The 26,804-nt window shown below is 39.7% G+C and overlaps 1 protein-coding gene across 1 annotated transcript; it reads right to left on the bottom strand.

The window, feature by feature from the left end:
* Positions 1-5,517: 5,517 nt before the first annotated feature.
* On the bottom strand, positions 5,518-21,058 carry ppef2a (protein phosphatase with EF-hand domain 2a). Its single transcript, XM_014172300.3, has 15 exons — positions 20,824-21,058; positions 20,167-20,221; positions 19,885-20,060; positions 19,662-19,776; positions 19,446-19,492; positions 19,134-19,300; positions 18,998-19,034; positions 12,748-12,897; positions 12,123-12,479; positions 10,892-11,077; positions 10,129-10,271; positions 9,920-10,026; positions 7,298-7,464; positions 6,954-7,041; positions 5,518-6,527 (listed from the first exon to the last, which is right to left on the bottom strand). The coding sequence occupies exons 1-15, from the start codon at positions 21,004-21,006 to the stop codon at positions 6,274-6,276; spliced, it is 2,232 nt and encodes a 743-aa protein (XP_014027775.2). The 5' UTR covers positions 21,007-21,058; the 3' UTR covers positions 5,518-6,273.
* Between the last annotated feature and the right edge of the window lie 5,746 nt (positions 21,059-26,804).

Below are 26,804 nucleotides of genomic sequence, written 5' to 3'. Positions count from 1 at the left end.
TTGAGGCATGTTTGGGCACTGTCTGCAATGTGTGGGTGTAACCAGATCGTGTTCTCTCTCTGGTCCTTTTATTCTTTCTGTTGAGACATGACTTAATGGTCATTCATTTCAAAATCCTTTAGGAAATGTGTTCCTGATGCTTATGATAATTGTTTGTGAGTCTAGGTCACAGAAGGGTAAGCCAAGAAAGTACTGCTTCAAGCCACTGGTTTGTTCAACTAATATTTCCATGTCATAAAAGGTGTGGTTCTTCCTTGTGGTTCACACTTTAATATTTATTGGGCCTCGTTTTTTTTGTGGATCGCCAACAGAGCAATTACGTTCTCAATCAATTCTGAAAATCCAATAAAATGCTTTTTAACCTTCAGAAATAACATCACAAATGGATGGTCTTCCTCTCCATAAAACAATATTGATTCATGCAGGAAGAGTTTAGGGTAAATGGAATACTTCTACCCATGGCTGTATCATAGTCTTGACAGGTGAAAGCGATGTGGCTGAAATGAATCATTTTTCAACTATCGGTAAAAACCATTAAGGAAAGAGATAGCAATAGAATACTGAGACGGCCTTATATCTGATTGGATATATGCACGTGAACAACAAATGGGGTTTGTGCGCCATCTGGTGGTTAGTAGTAAAGAGATCAGTGTTCACGTCCTAATTTCTTTTTAAACGGCATTGAGCTGCTTGCACAATGTATTTTATGATAAATCCAAGGATAATGCCAATGTTTTCCTTCGGATGTTTCATACAGTTTCATTTTACTGTATTGGTATATGATGTAATCTAATATCTGCCACTAATGCACTCCAGTAACTGTATTCTGTTGTAGCTCAAAAAAACAAACTTATGGTTGCTTCAAACTAACATTTGTAATGACTCCCATTATATCAGTACCAAGTTCGCTATCATGTGATCAAGATTGTATTTGTGAAACACACCTACGCAGGAACGTACATCGCTCACACACACGTTCTACCTGACATTCTTGGATTAATTACCCATAGGTAAACATGCCAGTTGAAGCTCGCATCTGCTACAGGACCATGGTGCTTGCCTACGGAGCTGTGAGGGGAACGGCACCTCCGTACCTTCAGGCTCTGATCAGGCCCTACACCCAAACAAGGGCACTGTGTTCATCCACCTCTGGCCTGCTGGCCCCCCTACCTCTGCGGAAGCACAGTTCCCGCTCAGCCCAGTCAAAACTGTTCGCTGCTCTGGCACCCCAATGGTGGAACATGCTCCCTCACGACGCCAGGACAGCGGAGTCAATCACCACTTTCCGTAGACACCTGAAACCACACCTCTTTAAGGAATACCTGGGATAGGATATAGTAATCCTTACCGGAATCTTCAGTAATTTAGGTAATTAACAGAAAATCATTGTCAATCTATCATAAATGTGGTCATTTATATTTGAAGAACTTCATTTTTTATTGATATATAGTATTCATTTTGTATTCTGTGTCCATATTGTACATAAATTGCTAGTAGATAGACCATATGGTTCAAGAAAAAATGACCTAATTAATACATTAAAAAAGCATTTAAAAAAGGCATCTAATAAACAATGGCATTATTTTCAACTATTGACTTTTTTCACTAGTTTGACACCAAAGCATTGACAACAAATACACATTGATAAATAAAAGTATCTAAAAAAGTATCTGAAAAATAATTTAAAGATATTTCATGCTGAAACCCCTCATATTAAACACCAATGATATTCAATTTTATGGTTTATATTTAGAATAATGATTTACAGCTTTGTCATTCCATTTATTTTTCAGCATCCTATTTTATTATTTTGTATATTTACATGTGATAAGGCCACACAGAGGGCCAGAGATAATTACAGACACCTGTGATAATCTGAAGTACCCACAAGGGCCACTAGATGTCTTGTGATAGATTACATAAAATCCTTGAAAGATACCAACATTCTGGTAGTTTACTGGTAAACTTAGAACGTTTCCAGTAATATACCCTCCCTTTGCAACACTAGTCACCACTCTGGGTGACCCTCCTGAGGCGAAGGTCGATAGCTGTAACCCAGCTATAGGCACGTTTAAGTATGTCTAATATACAGTATACTCTGACCCAGTGTAGATAACCTTGACTAATGTTTTGACCAGGAGCCGGTTAACACTTAGAGAACAAACAGATAAGCAACAGTATTTATGCCTGCCTGCCCTTGAGGAAGTTCGCAGATTGCTACGAATCTCTCAGAGGAACGTGTCTGACTCCCCATATGCATATGCCTGTCTATTGTTTGTCTATTAAACCTTTAAATATAGAAGTCGTTTGCCTTATCTTTGGGTTCAGCATTTTTCACACCTTGAGCAAGCCAATTATTCCTGACATCTTTAAATATGTTCAATAACATTACAGCATCAACAGCAACTTAATGAAAATTAATACTCAAAAGTGAACAAAACATCTGGCAAGTCATAGCTTGCCCAAAAATTGCATGTTTAAAAAAAAATAATGTATTGAGGGAATTATGGGGCTTAGTAAAGAATTGGTCCAAGACAGGCAAAAAAAGAGCTGGAGAGGTAATTGGTGCCATCTCCTCTTCTATGGTGGTGTTTATACAGTAAACCAGAATGGAGTGAATCCTTACCACTGCTACACCTGGCCATGTCTGGCAGCGAAACAGTTCATTCAGACTCATTTACTGCTTTTTAAAAAACATAGATGATAAGGCTGACTTGCTTAAACAAATGTGGTTTTAACTGACAATTGAGATGTATAAAGTATTGCATAAGGGGACAACGAGCGGATACGAGGCAATTCGTAATTTAGATTAAGACGTTAATGAGCGAGCTGGGACGGACGTAGTCAATATAAATATTTGTTCAGCACTTTTTAAATGTACAGCGACATAATTCAGAACTTGGGCCGTTCTTACAGTATTCTCCCTGTACACCAAGTCAGAACCGTAGGATAAATAAAGGGTGCATTTAAGCAGACAATGAAAGCTCTTACAATATTTGATGATTACATTTCTCTAAAACAGGCTATAGGGTACATGTGCACCACCAAGTCAGAACAGTGGGCTAAGTTATGAGGGGAAAAGGGACCAAATTATTAGAGTGAGGCACATGGGCTACTAACAGTTTACTACACAACATTCACTTAGTATTACTTTCTTAGCTACAGTATACATATATATTCCTGGAATATTACATCATTTATGCAGCAGCATACAATACATTTTTGAACTCACCTTGTTGTGCTGTGCTCACTTGAACAGGAAGGCTGTCCTTCTTTATTTGTCATCAAAATCTGGCATTCTCTGGATGTATGGTGCTTTCAAGACAACTGGGAACAAGGTTGAATCATGATGTCAGTGATCTTCAGGTCGGAGCTCTAAAAGAGGCCCGAGTTCCCGACTTCCCGACTTGGAATTCCGAGTTGGATGACCGTTCAAAACTTATTTTCCCAGTCGGTGCTCATTTTTTTCAGAGTTCCCAGTTGTCTTGAACTCACGGACATCTGACATTTCCCAGTTCTGAGTTTCCAGCTGTTGTGAATGCGGCAGAAGTCATGCTGGATTGACAGTATGGCCAATGTATTCAGACTTTTCTGGCGCATGGCATGTGAATGTTTTTCCTTTTAAACTTGGAAAAGAGACCCTTTAACCCAGACTTGGACCACACACCCACTCCACTGAATAGCAGGCTAGTGATTGCGCCACACCACTCATTGTTGAATTAGCGATTTCCAACTTGTTGTGTAATGTTTATGTCCAATGTTTATGTCCAATACTCAATAAAGCAAAAAAGAGACCATGTTTGTATGCGGCTTTATTAACACAATTATATATTTTTACATTGTTTGTGAACTGTGACACATTAATTCCAAAATAACATGCAAAACAGGCAACAACGAAATATAGACAGTACAGGTCAAAGGTTTGGACACACCTACTCATTCAAGGGTTTTTCTTTATTTTCACTATTTTCTACATTGTAGAATAATAGTGAAGACATCAAAACTATGAAATAACACATATGGAATCATGTAGTAACCAAAATATATTTTATATTTGAGATTCTTCAAAGTAGCCACCCTTTGCCTTGACGACAGCTTTACAAACTCTTGGCATTCTCTCAACCAGCTTCATGAGATAGTCACCTGGATTGCATTTTAATTAACAGGTGTGCCTTGTTAAATTAAATTTGTGGAATTTCTTTCCTTCTTAATGCGTTTCAGCCAGTCAGTTGTGTTGTGACAAGGTAGGGGTGGTATACAGAAGATAGCCCTATTTGGTAAAAGACCATAAATCCATATTATGGCAAGAACAGCTCAAATAAGAAAAGAGGAATGACCATCCATCATTACTTTAAGACATGAAAGTCAGTCAATGAGGAAAATTTCAAGAACTTTGAAAGTTTCTTCAAGTGAAGTAGCAAAAACCATCAAGTGCTATGTTAAGCTGGCTCTCATGAGGACCACCACTGGAAAGGGAGACCCAAAGTTACCTCTGCTGCAGAGGATAAGTTCATTAGAGTTAACTACACCTCAGATTGCAGCTCAAATAATGCTTCACAGAGTTCAAGTAACAGACACATTTCAACATCAACTGTTCAGAGGAGACTGCATGAATCAGGCCTTCATGGTCAAATTGCTGCATAGTAACCACTACTAAAGGACACCAAGAAGAAGAAGAGACTTGCTTGGGCCAAGAAACATGAGCAATGGACATTAGACCGGTGGAAATCTGTCCTTTGGTCTGATGAGTAGGTAAATGGACGATCTCCGCATGTATGGTTCCCACCGTGAAGCATGGAGGAGGAGGTGTGATGGGCTGGGGGTGCTTTGCTGATGACACTGTCAGTGATTTATTTAGAATTTAAGGCACACTTAACCAGCATGGCTACCACAGAATTCTGCAGCAATATGCCATCCCATCTGGTTTGCGCTTACTGGGACTATCATTTGTTTTCAACAGGACAATGACCCAACACACCTCCAGGCTGTGTAAGGGCTATCTGACCAAGAAGGAGAGTGATGGAGTGCTGCATCAGATGACCACAATCACCCGACGTGAACCCAACTGAGATGGTTTGGGATGAGTTGGACCACAGAGTGAAGGAAAATCATCCAACAAGTGCTCAGCATGTGTGGGAACTCCTTCAAGACTGCATTATAGGTGAATCTGGTTGAGAGAATACCAAGTGTGTGCAAAGCTATCATCAAGGCAAAGGGTGGCTACTTTTTGAAGAATCTAAAATATATTTTGATTTGTTTAACCCTTTATTGGTTACTACATGATTCTGTATGTGTTATTTCATAGATTTGATGTCTTCACTATTATTCTACAATGTAGAAAATAGTCAAAACATTTAATAAAAACCTTGGAATGAGTAGGTGTGTCCAAACCTTTGACTGGTACTATATATATATATATATATATATATATATATATATATATATATATATATATATATATATATATATATATATATATATATATATATATATATATATAAATAAATAACAGTTGGGGCTCAAAACAGCCCCACCTGCCCTGAATGACTGGTCGCCACTGGAAAGGACCAATGTCCCCATGGAGATATATAACCTTACTGCCACATCCAGTGAACAGGTGGACAGGTTGGCAATGACACGATTCAATCAGTACATTAATAAGAGTTTCACTAAAATGATGGAATGTTTTCCCTATTCTATCACTAAGGCACCAATAACAGTCCGGATCTATTTACATGAACCTGGCAAAAATATAATGTTTTTCATATTTGAAAGTTTCAAATTATGTGCAAGTCACTCCGCTTGGAAGGACATAAACTTTGACGACGTTGTGTATATTTATTGTTGGCCTCTGCATCTGCATACATACTGAATTAATCCAAAACTACATCACTCTGTAGTGTCTTCTTGAACTTCAACCTATGACGAAAATAAAATCCAATCATTCTCTCTAATCACCAAGGAGATTGTCTGCTATCAACCTTCTAGCCTAATCGACACTGCTGTAACACTACATAGTGTCAGTGTCTCAATGTGCGTCAATGATCAAAGCAGCTTGTTGGCTTGTTTGTTTGTGCGCTACCTCCATAGCCCCTGAGGTAATAAACAAGCAGTCTCTTACATTCTCTCTCTCCATACGGAACTTCTCCCACTAGTAGTAGTTTGTTGGTCTTGGGTGGATAGTGTCTTGAGTGGATAGTGTCTGCACTTTTTTTTAAACTTATTCAAACTACTACATAGTTGTTGGGCTCCCCCTCCAGTCCCACTAATCACTCATATATTGGGGTCTGCCTCCAGTTTGGTCAGGTCAGTGGTGGTCCCCATGAACATGCTCTTTCCCCTCTCCAGCCGGCTTTTCTTGTCTGTCAGCCGGAAGGCCTCCATGAACTCATCGATGTCAATGTTGCCGTCCTGGTTGGTGTCTATGGTGACGGACAGGTCCGAGATAGCCTCGTCAGTGATCTCCATCTTTAAGAAGGCACTCAGCAGCTTCCACGTCTGACGGAAGTCCTCCATTGTGATGAACCCTGGAGGGAGGCGGGAGGAGGGGGAGAGAGTGGGGAGGGAGAGGCAGGAGAGAATGGTAGAAAGGAGAGAGGGGAAGGAAAGATGGAGGAGAGGGGAAGGGAGGAGAGATGGAGAGCCAGTGGGATGAGGGGAGAGATAAGTAGCAGGACTGGCGTCAGTTGGCTGGATGTTAATCCTAAATCAGCCACCACCTACTGCTGACGTTAGCTTTAACACCCCACAGACAGACTACAGGGAGGTTGGCCTCAATAAGTACGACATGTGTCTGAGTGTACTTACATACGTACGTATGCAAACTACGCGTCCCAAACAAATAACTGAGTCAACACCGGTAACCGGTAGCTGACGTCATGTCTTGTGCGATCAAAACATTCACCTGAAGAAACAACACATGGAATGAAGGCGGAGTAAAGGAGTATTGTTACCTGAGTTGTCTAAATCCACTATTCTGAAGATGGTCTCCAAGGTGGCGCGATGGCGGTACAAGGTCTCCAGCAAACCCTGATCGATGTGCTGCATAGGCAATCAAGGGGAGAGTTGTCTGTGAACACTCTATAGAACGACACCAATTATTTTCTATGGCATCAGGTTTTGAAATAAGAGGTGTGTCATGACATAACAGCTGTGTTCCCACAGAATGCTATATAACCATGTATGCTTGGACAAGACAAACACAATTAGCCTGTTGGGACAGAAGTATGTACATCCACAAGGATTTGATCAGTATTGTCAATATGGAAGTTAAATGACAGATGTAACATGCCATTACCTCCATTTGTGGCTCTTTTATGGAGAGTTCCTGGAACCACTCCTGGTAGTCCAACATGCCCCCCGGGGTCTTGCAGGTGGCCAGCTGAAAGCGCAGCATCCTCCAGGGTAGGCCTAGACGCAGCACACTCTCTACCGCCGTAGCCCAGTCATTCAGAGACACTTGCCCTGTGTTGGAGACAGGGAGGAGGGGACTGCTTAACACACACACACACATACATATACATATACACATATACAGTTGAAGTCGGAAGTTTACATACACCTTAGCCAAATACATGTAAACTCAGTTTTTCACAATTCCTGACATTTAATCCTAGTAAAAATTGTCTTAAGTCAGATAGGATCACCACTTTATTTTAAGAATGTGAAATGTCAGAATAATAGTAGAGAGAATGATTGATTTCAGCTTTAATTTCTTTCATCACATTCCCAGTGAGTCAGAAGTTTACAAACACTCAATTAGTATTTGGTAGCATTGCCTTTAAATTCTTTAACTTGGGTCAAACATTTTGGGTAGCCTTCCACAAGCTTCCCACAATAAATTGGATGAATTTTGGCCCATTCCTCCTTACAGAGCTGGTGTAACTGAGTCAGGTTTGTAGGCCTCCTTGCTCGCAGATGCTTTTTCAGTTCTGCCCACAAATTTTCTATGGGATTGAGGTCAGGGCTTTGTGATGGCCACTCCAATATCTTGACTTTGTTGTCCTTAAGCCATTTTGCCACAACTTTGGAAGTATGCTTGTGGTCATTGTCCATTTGGAAGACCCATTTGCGACCAAGCTTTAACTTCCTGACTGATGTCTTGAGATGTTGCTTCAATATATCCAATTAATTGTCCTTCCTCATGATGCCATCAATTTTGTGAAGTGCACCAGTCCCTCCTGCAGCAAAGCACCCCCACAACATGATGCTGCCACCCCCGTGCTTCATGGTTAGGATGTAGTTCTTCAGCTTGCAAGCCTCCCCCTTTTTCCTCCAAACATAACCATGGTCATTATGGCCAAACAGTTCTATTATTGTTTCATCAGACCAGAGGACATTTCTCCAAAAGGTATGATCTTTGTCCCCATGTGCAGTTGCAAACTGTAGTCTGGCTTTTTTATGGCGGTTTTGGAGCAGTGGCTTCTTCCTTGCTGAGCGGCCTTTCAGGTTATGTCGATATAGGACTCATTTTACTGTGGATATATAGATACTTTCGTTACGGTTTCCCCCAGCATCTTCACAAGGTCCTTTTCTGTTGTTTTGGGATTGATTTGCACTTTTCGCACCAAAGTACATCCATCTCTAGGAGACAGAACGTGTCTCCTTCCTAAGCGGTATGACGGCTGTGTGGTCCTATGGTGTTTATACTTGCGTACTATTGTTTATACAGATGAACGTGGTGCCTTCAGGCGTTTTGAAATTTCTCCCAAGGATGAACCAGACTTGTGGAGGTCTACAATTTACTTTCTGAGGTCTTGGCTGATTTATTTTGATTTTCCCATGATGTCAAGCAAAGAGGCACTGAGTTCGAAGGTAGGCCTTGAAATACATCCACAGGTACACCTCCAATTGACTCAAATTATGTCAATTAGCCTATCAGAAACTTCTAAAGCCATGACATCATTTTCTGGAATTTTCCAAGCTGTTTAAAGGCACAGTCAACTTAATGTATGTAAACTTCTGAACTTCTGGAATTGTGATACAGTGAATTATAAGTGAAATAATCTGTCTGTAAACAATAGTTGGAAAAATTACTTGTGTCATGCACAAAGTAGATATCCTAACCGACTTGCCAAAACTATAGTTTGTCAACAAGAAATTTGTGGAGTGGTTGAAAAATGAGTTTTAATGACTCAAACCTAAGTGTATGTAAACTTCCTACTTCAATTGTGTATATATATATATACACTTACATATATACATTAAGCAAAAAAGTGTTAAACAAATCAAAATACATTTTATATTTGAGATTCTTCAAAGTAGCCACCCTTTGCCTTGATGACAGCTTTGCACACTCTTGGCATTCTCTCAACCAGCTTCATGAGGTAGTCACCTGGAATGCATTTCAATTAACATGTGTGCCTTGTTAAAAGTAAATTTGTGGAATTTCCTTCCAAATATTTTGATTTGTGTTTTTTCACAGGTCTGATGTCTTCACTATTATTCTACAATGTAGAAAATGGTAAAAATAAAAGAATCTCAAATATAAAATAGATTTTGATTTGTTTAACACTTTATTGGTTACTAAATGATTCCGTATGTGTTAAATAGAAAATGTTGAAAATAGTACAAATAAAGAAAAACCCTTGAATGAGTAGGTGTGTCCAAACTTTTGACTGCGCTGGTATATACATTACTTGCATCCTTTTGGATTCTTTTTTTTTCTCCCACCCCCTGCCATGGTTGGAGAACTCATTCTCGTTCTCTGAAAGGATGCAAGTAATGTTATTTGATAGACTTACATTTTATCTGCTAATTTCATAGCTGATCTATTCCCCCCCCCCCAAAAAAACAACCACAAAATAAGATATTATATCTCATGAAATATGAGTATAAACAATTAAAGGGTATAAATTGTACTAAATCACATAAATCTTAATCCTTTGGAGGAACATGGCTATGTCAATTTATACGACACCTGTTTTGTCTTTGTCAAACTCTTGGAAGGCACTGACGAGGTCAGACTTGTGTGCAAACAGCTGTTCCCGCAGGACCTTGAGAGCTGAATGTTCTACCTTCCCCACACTGTAGTCCAGACAGGGAGAGCAGATCAAACTCTGTCCACGTCAATTTAATAATCTATATCTTATTAATCGAAATCATTTTCCATTGTCTGTTGTAGCTTACCTTTTCCTGAGGGTGAGTTCTCGAGTCATACTGCTAGCCTGGTACTGAATCAAATAAGGCACTAGGTCTGGTCCCAGTTTCACGTAGGCCCCTCTGTTGCTGCCCACTTCATAGTAGTTGGAGGCAGAGAACAGGGTGAGGACCTGTTGTACAAATTGCAAACAATACAGAATTACCAAACAGTGAAAAGCAGTGTTTTAGTTTCCAGAAACCTCTCGTACTGCACTTTCAAAGCACACAAATGTAGGCTGACTAAAGCAAATGAGCAGCTTTACAACCCTTGCTTGACTTGGGCAGGAGCTCACCGGAGCTGATTACCAGCACCTGTTACTCTTATAGAATATTAGCTGAAAAGTATGGTGGAGCAACTGCTCCCCTCTGTGAGATAAGAGATAAGACTTTAGTGTAGGCTTATGTCACGACAGGGCAGTGGGCATAGTGGGCATAAATGGGACTTAGCATTCAAAATATGCCATAACCAAGGCCAGGAATTGTTCCTGGCCACATGACCTGACGAGGACAAACTTGTGGCCCTACTTATAGCGTATAATGAGGGTCTAGAGTGTTTTATGATCAGGTCACGTCTCAGAGTATTGCTGATCTGACATCAGATTTGCCGTTTAGATCATAATGAATATGATTATATGGACAGGAGGAAGTGTAATATATCCACACTCCTACTCTGAGACACTGTTTGGATACAGGCCCTAGTCTTACCCATCCTATGTAAACCCTTAGACACATTTAGCCTGACTGTTCTCACCCTGCGGTTGTGGCAAAACTCGTAGCCATCCTGCTTGCACTCGTGGGAGCGGATGATGAGCTGCATGTTGTGTCTATCCAGGAAGTCCTGGGTGACGTCTGGCCCCCAGTAGCAGCCTCCTCCCCGCACCTCATTGGGTATGCAGCCGTTCTGAGACATTGGGTCACTCCACAGTAGGTCCAGAATCTAGTCATATAAATAATACATTGTAAAATTATTAGCATTTTTGTCAGACCCAAGGACTTTACAATAGGCTATCATAAGGAAAACAAAAATGACAGTAAACAAATGACTGGTATAGGGCTATAAGTAGATATAGAGGTGAGAAGACCATGGCTGTATCTCAAATGACATTCTATTCCCTAAACAGTACACTACTTTTAGCCAGCGCTTATATTATATCAGAGTATATACTACATACTGCTGACAATCGTTCACCCTTTAAGAGACAGATTTTCCTTAAAATAATGTGATGGATTCAGTTGAATAACTATTGTACTGTAAGACACATTAACCTTCACCATTGAGTTAAAGGGAAGAGAACAAAATGTAGTTGGCTAATCTTGTAAAATTAGGGTTTGTCCTGAAACGTGTCTGCTTGTAAGACAGATGGCAAATTGGAAAGCAAGATTGTTATTCAGGTTGACGGATTAACGGTCCTCTGTCTTACAGTCTGTCTACCAGTGACTAAGTAAGTGACTGTAAGCAGGTTGGCATTTACTGTCATGAGTCTTGCCCTGGAGGCAGCTCTGCAGAGTGGTGACTAACTGGCACAGCCATAAAGTCATAAAACCTGATTTTAAACCTAACCCTAACCTTAACCCTAACCTTAACCACACTGGAAATCCCTAATGCCTTAAACTAATATTTTTGTTTTCATTAATTTATATGATATAGACAATTTTGCAGCTGGTCCATCTAACGCCTGTGGCACTCCAGGACCAGGGTTGCCTACCTTTGATCTCGTGGAAACCTCTCAGTTCTGGCTCAAGGGCAAGAGTCATGACAATAAATGTCAATCTGCGACATACACAAACAGAGGATAGAGCACTCCTAGTGCTGAGGTGGTGTTTAACAACCAATCATGAGTAACTGACCGAGTATCGAACCTGTATAAAGCTAAAGGCTAAAGTCGTCAGGTCTCAGACAAGGTTACAGTTACTCATCACACGGCACAGTTCACCAAACCACCTCTCTAGTCTGCAACACATCCCCAGCCGGAATTCCTCACCTGTTTCCACTCCTCTACAGTAGTGTCTGCTGTGTCGGTGGATTCCTGCGACGCCGAGGAGACGGCCAGGGTGTTGAGTTCCCCCTGACTGTGGCTGAAGCCGCCCTTGATGAAGACGGACTGCCTCCGCCGCACCTCTATCTCCTCGTCAACGGTCCGGGGGACCCTGCCGGAAAAGTCCTGGAGTGAGCGGCGCTGGAAGCCATCCCGGGGTCCGAAGGAGTTGGCCTTGATCAGGGAGACCCGGCGCTGGTTGTTCTTGATGCCTGACAGGTCGTCTTCCATGTCCAAGTCCACAGAGGACTGACTCACTGGGTATTGTGTCCTCTTCTTAGGAGGCCTCAGGGCTGACACGTACTGGGAGACGACATAGAAATAGAGATAGAGAAACGGGGAGGGAGAGAGAACACAAAGGCATTATTTCAATTATATGAAATAATTTATTAACATTTACATCTGTCCTCTTTGTCAGTCTGTGGAAATGGACCGTTTTCCCTTTTCTTCATGTGTTTGTACAGTGTATGTGCCACCATATTTTAGATTGATTGATTGATTGATTGATTGATTGATTGATTGATTGATTGATTGATTGAAACTACACTTGTCTAGAGAAAGTCTCACTCACTTTGTGTCTGTCCACTCTGGCTATGAGGCAGAGGTCCGTGGTGTTGGAGATGCCCCCATGCAGGATCAACACTTTCTGATCGATGACTGTTGCCAGGGGCAACCAGCTGAAGATTTTCTGAAGCAGCTTTAGGATCCTCTTGCCGTGCATCTGAGGACAAGGGAAATTAACTACAATTATAATCAATCACTGCATTGTTGAATAGATGAGAGGAGTGTGACATTTTGTCCCTATATGTGCCAGCAAAGTTGGGAATTGTGTTTAAAAAATATATGTCAAACTGATCTGGCTTTTAAACCAGTGTAAACAAATAATCACTTTAGCTGTACTGTTTTGATGCATGTTTAGAATCTGGGTAAAGATCCAAGAGTGCATTGCTGCGTGGGCGAAAGTACAGTAAAGCCACTGATCATCCTGACTCACTGTAACCTGTAACCGGCACATTGAGAGAACACTGATGACCTTAAGTCATCTTATTTAGCAACCTCTTAATCCATTTACTGGACGTTACGCAGAGGAGTCAGTGAATGACCCACATTGAATCTGAAAATACACCCCTTTTAAGCTCTGAGCAATGAGCAAGCCAATTGCAGTTTATAGTTGTGATTCCAAGTTATCAAAGTATTAAATAAAGATACCATTTAGATAGCAAAGAGATTTTCCTGATGTTTTATAAGTAGGATAAAGAGGATTTAATGCCATATGGTCAACAAACTCTTCAGAACATCCTGCACGTATTTACAGTCCTACATGAGACTGACATCAGACTTCAGTGAGCTTGTGGGCAAGGTCCTAATTTGTGAGTTCTCTGTCACCTGGAGCTGCATGGCAAATGGTTCAGGAACACAAGGATAGGACAATGCCCAAAGACTGGTCAGCCCTTCCCCCTCTGGGGGGCCAAAATGATCAGTTGAAGTCGGAAGTTTGCATACATTTAGGTTTGAGTCATTAAAACTCGTTTTTCAACCACTCCACAAATTTCTTGTTAACAAACTATACTTTTGGCAAGTCGGTTAGGGCATCTACTTTGTGCATGACACAAGTAATTTTTCCAACAATTGTTTACAGACAGATTATTTCACTTATTATTCAATATATCACAATTCCAGTGGGTCAGAAGTTTACATACACTAAGTTGACTGTGCCTTTAAACAGCTTGGAAAATTCCAGAAAATGATGTCAATGATTTTGAAGCTTCTGATAGGCTAATTGACATAATTTGAGTCAATTGAAGGTGTACCTGTGGATGTATTTCAAGGCCTACCTTCAAATTCAATGCATCTTTGCTTGAAATTGTGGGAAAATCAAAATAAATCAGCCAAGACCTCAGAAAAAAATTGTAGACCTCCACAAGTGTGGTTCATCCTTGGGAGAAATTTCCAAAATTACCACATTCATCTGTACAAACAATACAAACAATAGTACGCAAGTATAAACACCATGGGACCACGCAGCCGTCATACCGCTTAGGAAGGAGACGCGTTCTGTCTCCTAAAGATGGATGTACTTTGGTGCGAAAAGTGCAAATCAATCCCAGAACAACAGAAAAGGACCTTGTGAAGATGCTGGGGGAAACCGGTACAAAAGTATCTATATATCCACAATAAAACGAGTCCTATATCGACATAACCTGAAAGGCCGCTCAGCAAGGAAGAAGCCACTGCTCCAAAACCGCCATAAAAAGCCAAACTACAGTTTGCAACTGCACATGGGGACAAAGATCATACCTTTTGGAGAAATGTCCTCTGGTTTGATGAAACAATAATAGAACTGTTTGGCCATAATGACCATTGTTATGTTTGGAGGAAAAAGGGGGAGGCTTGCAAGCTAAAGAACTACATCCCAACCGTGAAGCACAGGGGTGGCAGCATCATGTTGTGGGGGTGCTTTGCTGCAGGAGGGACTGGTGCGCTTCACAAAATTGATGGCATCATGAGGAAGGACAATTAAGTGGATATATTAAAGCAACATCTCAAGATATCAGTCAGGAAGTTAAAGCTTGGTCGCAAATGGGTCTTCCAAATGGACAATGACCCCAAGCATACTTCCAGAGTTGTGGCAAAATGGCTTAAGGACAACAAAGTCAAGGTATTGGAGTGGCCATCACAAAGCCCTGACCTCAATCCTATAGAAAATTTGTGAGCAGAACTGAAAAAGCGTCTGCGAGCAAGGAGGCCTACAAATCTGACTCAGTTACACCAGCTCTGTCAGGAGGAATGGGCCAAAATCCACCCAACTTATTGTGGGAAGCTTGTGGAAGGCTACCTGAAACGTTTGACCCAAGTTAAAGAATTTAAAGGCAATGGTACCAAATACTAATTGAGTGTATGTAAACTTCTGACCCACTGGGAATGTGATGAAAGAAATAAAAGCTGAAATAAATACTTCTTCTACTATTATTCTGACATTTCACATTCTTAAAATAAAGTGGTGATCCTAACTGACCTAAGACAGGGAATCATTTTTACTAGGATTAAATGTCAGGAATTGTGAAAAACTGAGTTTAAATGTATTTGGCTAAGGTGTAGGTAAACTTCTGACTTCAACTGTGTCTCTCTGGTACAGTATCAGAGCATTGAATATTGAATGTAATAGAATAATACTATAGATTCCATGTATAGTTTCTATCTGAAACTTGTTCACTGAGGATACCTCTGATGCTGTCTATATACAATACCAGTCAAAAGTTGGACACAACTACACATTCAAGTTTTATTTGTTTTTTTAACTATTTTTTACATTGTAGAATAATAGTGAAGACATCAAAACTTTGAAATTACACATATGGAATCATGTAGTAACCAAAAAAGTGTTAAACAAATAAAAATATATTTTAGATTCTTCAATGTAGCCACCTTTTGCCTTGATGACAGCTTTGCAAACTCTTGGCATTCTCTCAACCAGCTTCATGAGGAATGCTTTTCCACCAGTCTTGAAGGAGTTCCCACATATGCTGAGCACTTGTTGGCTGCTTTTCCTTCACTCTTTGATCAAACTTATCCCAAACCATCTCAATTGGGTTGAGGTCCTGGTGATTGTAGAGACCAGGTCATCTGATGTAGCACTCCATCACTCTCCTTCTTGGTCAAATATCAAATCAAATCAAATGTATTTATATAGTCCTTCTTACATCAGCTGATATCTCAAAGTGCTGTACAGAATCCCAGCCTAAAACCCCAAACAGCAAGCAATGCAGGTGTAGAAGCACGGTGGCTAGGAAAAACTCCATAGAAAGGCCAAAACCTAGGAAGAAACCTAAAGAGGAACCAGGCTATGAGGGGTGGCCAGTCCTCTTCTGGCTGTGCCGGGTGGAGATTATAACAGAACATGGCCAAGATGTTCAAATGTTTATAAATGACCAGCATGGTCAAATAATAATAATCACAGTAGTTGTTGAGGGTGCAACAAGTCAGCACCTCAAGAGTAAATGTCAGTTGGCTTTTCATAGCCGATCATTGAGAGTATCTCTACCGCTCCTTCTGTCTCTAGAGAGTTGAAAACAGCAGGTCTGGGACAGGTAGCAGACCTTACACAGCCTGGAAGTGTGTTTTGGGTCATTGTCCTGTTGAAAACAAATGATAGTCCCACTAAGCGCAAACCAGATGGGATTGCATATCGCTGCAGAATGCTGTGGTAGACATGCTGGTTAAGTGTGCCTTGAATTCTAAATAAATCACTGACAGTGTCACCGGCAAAGCACCCCCACACCATCACAACTCCTCCTCCACGCTTCACGGTGGGAACCACACATGCGGAGATCATCTGTTCACCTACTCTGCGTCTATAAAGACATGGCGGTTGGAACCAAAAATCTAAAATTTGGACTCATCAGACCAAAGGACAGATCTCCACCGGTCTAATGTCCATTGCTCATGTTTCTTGGCTCAAGCAAGTCTCTTCTTCTTATTGGTGTCCTCTAGTAGTGTTTTTTTGTTGTTGCAGAAATTCGACCATGAAGGCCTGATTCATGCAGTCTCCTCTGAACAGTTGAGGTTGAGATGTGTCTGTTACTTGAACTCTGTGAAGCATTTATTTGGCCTGCAATCTGAGGTGCAGTTAACTCTAATGAACTTATCCTTTGCAGCAGAGGAAACTCTGGGTCTTCCTCTCCTGTGGCGGACCTCATGAGAGCCAGTTTCATCATAGCGCTTGATGGTTTTTGCGACTGCACTTGAAGGTTCAAAGTTCTTGAAATGTTCCATTTTGACTGACCTTCATGTCTTCAAGTAATGATGGACTGTCGTTTCTCTATGCTTATTTGTCTTTTACCAAATAGGGCTATCTTCTGTATACCACTCCTACCTTGTCACAACACAATTGATTGGCTGAAACTCATTTATTTAACCTTCATTTTACTAGACAAGTCAGTTAAGAACAAATTCTTATTTACAATGACGGCCTATCCCAGCCAAACCCTCCCCTAACCCGGACAATGCTGGGCCAATTGTGTGCCGCCCTATGGGACTCCCGATCGCGGCCGGTTGTGATACCCTCTAGCACTGCGATGCAGTGCCTTAGACTACTGCCCCACTCAGGATCCCTAATTCCACAAATTAACATTTAACAAGGCACACCTGTTAATTGAAATGCATTCCAGGTGACTACCTCATGAAGCTGGTTGAGAGAATGCCAAGCGTGTGCAAAGCTGTCATCAAGGGAAAGGGTGGCTACTTTGAAGAATCTCAAATATAATACATATTTTGATTTGATGAACACTGTTTTGGTTACTACATGATTCCGTATGTGTTATTTCATTGTTTTGATGTCTTCACTATTATTCTACAATGTATAACCTTCAGATGTTATAAATGGAATTAAATGCCTTTGCTCTCTCCCTTATCCTGTATCCAGTCCATGGAGGTAGGTTGTATGATCAATTCTCATTTCCTAGGCTTCTAGGCCTCTGGCCTAGTAAGCATCTCTTTGTCCATGCTTTGCCTTGTAAATTAACCTTAGAATCTATATGCTAGAATAATGCTTTGTTGATCTCAGTATTGCCTTGTAACTTAAGCTTTATGCCTTGTATGAGAACCCATTCATTTTCTAAAGTTATTAAATAATACTTGCTTTGATATTCACTTCTCATGACCATTCATTGATCTTAGTCAGCTAAACCCATAATAGTTTTTTATTTTCTTTAGGGATGGATCAGCTTTAATAGTGCAGATAGTTTGTAGCTTTCATCAATGTAATTGTCTGCATCATTTCCAATCCCCCATATATTTTTTTGTAAATATATATAATCTCAAATATAATATAGATTTTGATTTGTATAACACTTTTTTGGTTACTACGTGATTCCATGTGTGATTTCATAGTTTTGATGTCTTCACTATTATTCTACAATGTATAAAATAGTCAAACTAAAGAAAACTCTGGAATGAGTAGGTGTGTCCAAACATTTAACTGGTACAGTATGTATGATCTCTGTGGTTACACGTATCTGTACACATGTATATATACATATCTCTCTTAAATATATGTTCCTTTATTATTTTCTCCTAACCCTACCACCCCTCCCGTAATTACTTCCAGCTTATACATACTATATACTTATAGACACAATGTATTTTACAATAGCTATCTTTTGTTTGTTTTTAATCCCAACCTTCAGATACCATCAACCCCTCCCATCTATCTCTGAAGACCATTCAGTTTGATTTTGCCATATATTTTTAGCTGTGCTGTTTCACAAAGTTCTGAACCTATATACAATTTACAGACACAGTACATTTCACATTAGTTATTTTGTTTTTAATCCCACCCTTCAGCTCCACTCAACCTCTCCCATCTATCTCTTAACACCATCCATTTATTTGTATTTTTTATTAGCCATATATTTTTCAACTGTGTTATGATGTTTCACAAAAGTTCTGAACCTTTCTATTCTCATAGTTGCTACTGATTGCAAATGAAAGATAACAATTTTTTCTAAAAGTATTATTATGTTATTGAATACAAAATACTTGATTGTGCATGGTTCAACTGTAGTCTCCTGCATATTGATAATTATATTTATGGAGTCAGATAAACATTTTAATAGGCTAATTGCTTAGTCTTATCACGAGTCGCATGTGAGGTATTTATAATATCATATGCACTGTATTATATTATATATTATATTATATATATTATATGTATTATATGCACATGTCAAATATTACTGCCCACTACAAGTTCATCTTGTGTTAGTCAACACTTCACCAGGATGTGTTCTTTATTTATTTAACTTTTCTAAAATGAAACCTACCTTGTATTTCCCCAACACCTCCTTGGTGAAGCCATACCTAAACAAACGGCAAAGAGATACCAGAGTTGAAACATATGATTTTTTTAAATGATTAAATAGATTGAATTCGTACATGATCAGTGTTTTGACTGTATACCTCAAGTTGACAATATGGTCTTCATGGTTTCCCCTGTTGAGGTGAACTTCGTTTGGATACACGAGCAGGAAGGCAAAAAGGATGAGGAGAATCTCAATGGAATCTTTGCCTCGATCAACAAAGTCTCCGTTGAAAACATATGGCCGCTCCAATGATGGCATGCCATTCTACAGGGGAAACAATAAACACAACAGACTATGAATATCTTAAATGTATATCTTCATATCTGTTATGGGGGAAAGTTTCAACAAAAATAATGATTTAATTTCATATGTAATTAGCTGATAAATTGTAGCAGATGACACACAGTACCTTGTAAAATATCAACAGCAGGTCTTCAAGCTGCCCATGTAAATCACCTTGGATGAAACAATGCTGTATCAATACACTGATATAACTATTACAGTTGATCATTTACTATTATTTGTATAATTTAAGGTATATAAAAAAAAACATTTGAAAAGGGTTGCTCTCCTCAATGAGGTGAATCGAGACAACAACAAAAAACTGTGGTGATTTATTACTCACCACAAACTGTGATTTCTTTGCTGTGACAGGTGGAGATTCGACTGATGTTTGGCAGCTTTCGGAGTAACTTCCATGTTTCCAGGAGAAGTTGGAGAACGTACCGAGAGTGGAGCTGCTACTGGGAGAAACAGTTGTGTAGTGAAGGGGATTTGTGATAAAGCTAAAGCATTATAGTTAGGAACAGAGAATCAATTTCATTCTAACTGTACATAAATGCACCTACTCTTTTATTCCTGAAGGCCTCTACCATGGCAGCCACTTGTTCCACAGTAAGAGGGAAGATAAGACGGGGACCTGAGTAGATCTCTGGCACCTCAATATTCTTATAGCAGAAGTGCCTCTCCCACTCTGCATCACGGCACACTTCATTTTCTCTGAATATGTGGGAGATTAAGTTGCCTGTAGTGGAGAAACCACAGGTATAATATGACAACATTCGTGAAACCAGAAATAAGGGTCCCAATTGTATACAAAAGCCACAACAGAAGGGCAGGAAAAGTCTTACGTTCAGTGCTAGCTGGGTTGAAGTTGTCCATGAGGTAGCCAAGGAAATTGTAAAGCTGCATAGAGAAGAGAGAGATAGACATTTTCTTTAACAAAGTTTCACAAAGTATTCTATAAGTAGGTATTCACCAGAGGAACTGTATGATTGAGTTGAATTACTATGTAACCTTTCCTCACACAAAGTAAATACTAATATTGCACTTTTTGGATGATTTATTTGCTACGTAAATTAAAATATATTAGCCTGCAAAATTGCATTTTCTCTTAAAAAACATCTAATGTTAATCAATCTTTTACTTTCTTATTTCTTCTACTTTCATTTTGCCATGTCCTTCGAAGTACAGGAGGATACTAATTGGAGGTTACACCTTAATTGGGGAGAACAGGCTCATGGTAATGGCTGGAGCGAAATGGTATCAAATACATCAAACACATGGTTTGATGCCATTCCATTTGTTCCGTTCCAGCCATTATTATGAGCCATCCTCCCCTCAGCAGCCTCCACTGCTTCGAAGGTAGTGTACCAATTCATGGGGAACAGTTGGGGGGAGGGGCATGAACCAGCTACCATGTAGTTGCAGGGCAAGTGCACTACCAACTGTGCCATAAAGTCTCTGGCAGTTGTACACTAATATACAGGGTGACTACAGTGTCTCACTTTGATCTGGGCCTGCTCCCCAGAATATTCTATAGACTGGAAGATGTTCCAGGTGTATCTGCGTCTCATCTCCATACGAGCCACATACTGACGGTACCAGCGCTGGATCAACACAGCTGCCTTCATCGCTGTTGGACAGAATAGAGAGAGACCATTCAGTGCTAGACCTAGACCCACAAACATGCCTGCGTATGTTCATGCATTATGTGGTTGTATGTCTCTGGGTGGGTCACAACAGTAGAGTATTAGATATATAATCACAACAGTATTATAACAAGGACAGATCATTGATTGCCATGATTTATCAATGCCAGGTCTGGCCATTATGTAACAAATACCTGGACCGATTCTGGTCCCAGTCCACCCTTGCTAATGGGACACAACAACATACTGTCCAACAAAAGCCAGACCACTACAGCCTTGACCTTTGACCCAGACAGACCCTGCAGTAAACATTCCATCTGTTTCCTGTTACCTGCTACCTTACAAGTAAACAACATCAACATAGAAGGGAAGCATGTGGGCTTACATGTGATGGCTTCATGTAGCGTTGCAGATACAGAAAAATAAGAGAAAATGCATTAAATTATTTCACACACATACAAACAGGTTAGGATTTCAGATAAAGGAGGTAAAGTCACCATTATTCTGTGTATACTGCAAATTGGTCTACATTTTCTAGGGGGAAATTCTTTATCTTTGTAGAAATTGCTTGAACATCGCTAAAATAAAAAAAGAGCACACACATCCTCTAAAGGCTCCTACACATCTATCCAACTACAGCCAACCCAACCGGCTGTAGATCATCATCAATATTTAGTTGGCTGTAGTTGGATAATTGTGTTGGAGTCTTTATAAAGCATGGAGAAGTGGATACATTATCAATGTCTCTCAACCTCCAGTCCGTGGACCGTCACTGTTCCCTGAAATGGTTACCAGACAGAAATTTAGTCAGCTCTCATTAAAGTGATGCTCCAAAGCATTTGTATAATATCAGCCAGTAGTTTTGAAAGTAATGCTCACGAGCCAAAATGGGTCCCCGGAAATTTTGCCAAATTGTGTAGCACATCATCCATTTCGTATGATATGTTACGAAATGTTTTTGCAATTCGTATGATATGTTAAGAATTCCAATTCATACAATATGTTACTAATTTGTAAGGGGCCGATTCAGACTTAGGAAATGTAGGCCTTTTCTATGCACTTCTCAGTATTTGGTTTTCAAACTTACCTTATTCAGTCACTTAGAGCACTCTGCAGGTGTGGTTACCTTGCACGATCGAAATAAATGTAATTCAACTGCTGAAAACCCTCCCACTTGCTGGCCAACATATTTTCTCGTAGAGTTTTTATTCAATAAGGTTTCCAGTACATATATCTTGAGCCATCCCTTTAAATACGGTGTACCTTTTAGTTTGAATTTTGTCAACAGACTCACTAGAATATATGGAGAGAACGGGTTCAGAATATTAGGGATCAATGAAAGAAATACATCTAAATATATGCATATTCGTCTCCGTTTCACCACCATTTGGTAGATTAATAAATACTCTGATCTTGTAGATGAATTTAAGGTCAGGAAATTATTTATGTATCATAAAAAACAGGTTTGGAGAGCCTTTATGCACAAAATATATTGATTAATCAAAAATACAGTGGTTTGATTCATCCTGAAAGTTGCCTTAGTCAGTTCTTCAACCCATGGTAATGTTGGAAGATAAGTCTACATAGAATTATAATAGGGAGAATAGTGTACAATGGTCTATTGCCTGCACTTGCCTGCACTAACCATCGGCTTCAACGCAGTTTGGTCTGCGTTCTGCTCCATAACAATTTAATTAACCTACATGTTTTTTTTCTCCACCTCACTAATATGTCCGACCTCAAACCTTGTTATCAACTGTAGCTAACGATCCTCAGCAACAACCACATGGCCATGACAGCGTTTACACAGGAAGCAAATGAAAGTAAACGAAACAAAGTATGAAATGAAAATGTATGCTATACAAACGGAAGGGAACTTACAATAAATTGACAGTTGAATATGTGTGGTTATTAGGCCTACTGATGGTCGATACTGATAGTGGCTAATATTTAACATGATAGAAATATGAAATAGAGAAAGTCGAGATAGTCTATAAGTAAGACATTCGAGAGTACCCATCCCTGCAAGTTAATAGGCTGTACAATTTTAATTCTGCATAATGGCACAGCACATTAACTTTAATATGGGAAAGTTGATATGTTGTTTCAGTTTGCTGCTATATGAGTGGTTTCACATTTGCCTCCAGCGTCTATAAGATAAAAATATGTCTAAAACAATTGTCATTTATATTTACAATTCCCTTATCCAAACGGATTACTCATTTACCTAGCTCATTTTAATAGCTCTTATCAAGTTGTAACCGGCAGGTTCGTTAGACTTTATTCATGGAATCCTCGCATGTAAAGGTGGTGGAATTATTAGGGAATTAAGTCAAGGTCAGAATACGAGGTATCTGTAAACACACATCCGCCACACCTTCATTTATTCAATCTCCACCTAAAACGAATAGCAGGTGAATAGCATAATATTCTCATGCTTAAGTTCAATGTCAGAATACGCGTAGAGAGAAAAGTGTTTAAAAGGGAATTGCTTTCCATTTACGCTGCTTAAAGCGGCAATCAGCAGTTGAAATAATAACAAAGCGATTCCCCGCCCCTATTTTGGTAAAAGCTGAGGGATGGGGCTGGAGAAATGTAACCACTCTCAAATACATAGACAGAGCTATGGATGCAAGGACTAACAATTCATGATATCAAAATGATAGTTTTAACCATGTTTTGCGGCTACCTAGTGTTTGTTTACATTTACTTTATTACAAACATCGGAGTAAAACAAGCTTATATTTTCTGATGGGGTACTACAGTTGAACTAAGCGCATGAGGCATTAATATGTTATATTCTTCAAGAATCAATGGGTACATACTGTATAACTAATTTCTAAGTAAAAAAATAACTAATTATGTAGCAACTGCAGATTGCCCTTTTAACTCTGGCGATCCCAGACTGCATCTTTAATAGATTTGATGTAAACCGTCCTCAGATTAGGAGGAACCATATGGTTCCTGGGACAAAAAAAAGTTTGAGAAAGACTGATAGATATGGCACTGGACTCTGAGTTGATCTGCGACGATTGCACCTTCCATTATTTTATGGAAGAGAAATAGAGGGGTGTATGGTTAGAATATCTTACCGTAGTTGATAAACAGAATACAACATTTTTGAATAATTTAGAGGAAATCATTATCAGTGGATGCTTTTTTCTATCCTTCCTGATGTATTGTGGCCCTTCCTTGGAAACTGTGTTAACTAACCTCCAGACGAGCTTCAATAACATGCAACTCTCCTTCCGTGGCCTCCAACTGCTCTTAAATGCAAGTAAAACTAAGTGCATGCTCTTCAACCGATCACTGCCCGCACCTGCCCGCCCGTCCAGCATCACTACTCTGGACGGTTCTGACTTAGAATATGTTGACAACTACAAATACCTAGGTGTCTGGTTAGACTGTAAACTCTCCTTCCAGACTCACATTAAGCATCTCCAATCCAAAATTAAATCTAGAATTGGCTTCCTATTTCGCAACAAAGCATCCTTCACTCATGCTGCCAAACATACCCTCATAAAACTGACTATCCTACCGATCCTCGACTTTGGCGATGTCATCTATAAAATAGCCTCCAACACTCTACTCAACAAATTGGATGTAGTTTATCACAGTGCCATCCGTTTTGTCACCAAAGCCCCATATATTACCCACCACTGCGACCTGTACGCTCTCGTTGGCTGGCCATTGCTTCATACTCGTCACCAAACCCACTGGCTCCAGGTCATCTTCAAGTCTCTGCTAGGTAAAGCCCCGCATTATCTCAGCTCACTGGTCACCATAGCAGCACCCACCCGTAGCACGCGCTCCAGCAGGTATATCTCACTGGTCACCCCCAAAGCCAATTCCTCCTTTGGCCACCTCTCCTTCCAGTTCTCTACTGCCAATGACTGGAACGAACTGCAAAAATCTCTGAAGCTGGAGACTCATATCTCCCTCACTAGCTTTAAGCACCATCTGTCAGAGCAGCTCACAGATCACTGCATCTGTACATAGCTCATCTGTAATTAGCCCATCCAATCTACCTCATCCCCATACTGTATTTATTAATTTATCTTGCTCCTTTGCACCCCAGTATCTCTACTTGCACATTCATCTTATGTACATCCTCCTATTCCAGTGTTTAATTGCTATATTGTAATTACTTCGCCACCATGGCCTATTTATTGCCTTACCCCTCTTATCCTACCTCATTTGCACATGCTGTATATAGATTTTTCTACTGTATTTTTGATTGTATGTTTGTTTATTCCATGTGTAACGCTGTGTTGTTTTATGTGGCGAACTGCTTTGCTTTATCTTGGCCAGGTCGCAGTTGCAAATGAGAACCTGTTCTCAACTAGCCTACCTGGTTAAATAAAGGTGAAAAAAAACAATTTGTGGTTATGATACATTTCATATGTCAACACCAATGAAATTTTAGCAGCTGATCTTATTCAGTCTGGAACAATTAGGGTTAAGTCTTGCTCAAGGGCACATCAAGAGATTTTTCACCTAGTCAGCTCAGGGATTTGAACTAACAACCTTTCAGTTAGTGGCCAAACACTCATAACCGCTAAGCTACCTGCTAGCCTATGACACAAGTAAGATGTAAACATGATTCATGCTTGTAGAACAGTGGTATTCAAACTTTTTCAGTGGGGACCCCACTTTTTCCGCCAGAATTTCTAGGGACCCCATTTTTTCCCCAAGAATTTGTCATGACCCCATCCCACTCAATTCTAATTAAACAAAATGAAACAAATAATTATATTAACTCAATCACTTTTATTTTTTCAAATGATATTTCTCAAAAACGTTTGTATATTGTCCCATACAATAATCTGTACTCTTTATTTCTTGTATAAAAAAAATAAAAATAAAAAGAATTCAACATTTTTGCGACCCCACTGCAGGATCCCCGTGACCCCGACTTTGAATACCGCTGTTGTAGAACATAAAGGCCAATGATCAAGACTCCCAACTGTCAGGTTAGGCCTACCTTTTCCCCCCTTTTTTGTATGGAACTGGTTCGACTTTGCGACGCCACATCCCATGGTTATTCCTGTCAGGCAAACATATTAAGAATCACAATTTATAGAACCTGGGCCATGTCACACTGCCAAACACTGAAAGACCAAAATAGATCTGACCCAGACAAACATGTCCACTACAAAGAAACCAATGAGAGCAACGTTTTAATCTGGTTATCTTCTGGCTCACCTCGGGCCTCATTGATTGACCTCAATCCTACAGTAGAGACTGTATGTAATTCTATAAAGGCATACTTATGCCATGACTTCTATGAAATGAGATGTTGAAACAGTTTTACGTTACCCTTTGGCAAGTTTGGTAAGGCCTATAATATGTATTGTGACTTTTAGTTTCTGAAATGTATTTATATACCAGTGGCTATCATGTAACAAACCATTATGGGAAATACTGTTGTTTCTATGACATTGTTAGTATTGTTTTCTGTGTTTCAAAAGCTGATTGTGTTTCTGAAATGGAAAGTCAATGTTGTTTTTAAAGGACTAGGGGGTTTAATGTACATAAGATCAAAGAAAAACAGACAAATGAAAAGTCTATCACATAACATCTGACAATCACAATATCTCTGATTGAGCTGACAAGAGGAACATTATTGAATTAATGTTGAATTAATTACGTCTGTTATCAAACATCTTACTTCCCATAATAATTTGAGATATTCATTTTATTCTGCTTCTTCTTTTTCTTCTCTTCCACTTTTTTGATTCATGAAACACTAAAATGGTAAGAGACCATCTTAAAGGGCCAATCTGCGATTTGAACAATAACGAAGCGGTCATGCCGCCACTGTTTCGATAAAACAA

Source organism: Salmo salar, chromosome 24, assembly GCF_965601325.2.
Source record: "Salmo salar chromosome 24, fSalSal1, whole genome shotgun sequence".
Lineage (NCBI taxonomy): Eukaryota > Metazoa > Chordata > Actinopteri > Salmoniformes > Salmonidae > Salmo > Salmo salar.
This window is presented reverse-complemented; position numbering and strand designations above follow the sequence as displayed.

Coding starts and splice junctions, on each gene's coding strand:
- ppef2a (XM_014172300.3), bottom strand. CDS start 21,006: ATGTTTGTGGGTCTAGGTCTAGCACTGAATGGTCTCTCTCTATTCTGT. Junction 10,027..10,128: donor GAACTCACCCTCAGGAAAAG/GTAAGCTACAAC, acceptor TCTGGACTACAG/TGTGGGGAAGGTAGAACATT. Junction 7,042..7,297: donor TAAAAGAGCCACAAATGGAG/GTAATGGCATGT, acceptor TTGCCTATGCAG/CACATCGATCAGGGTTTGCT.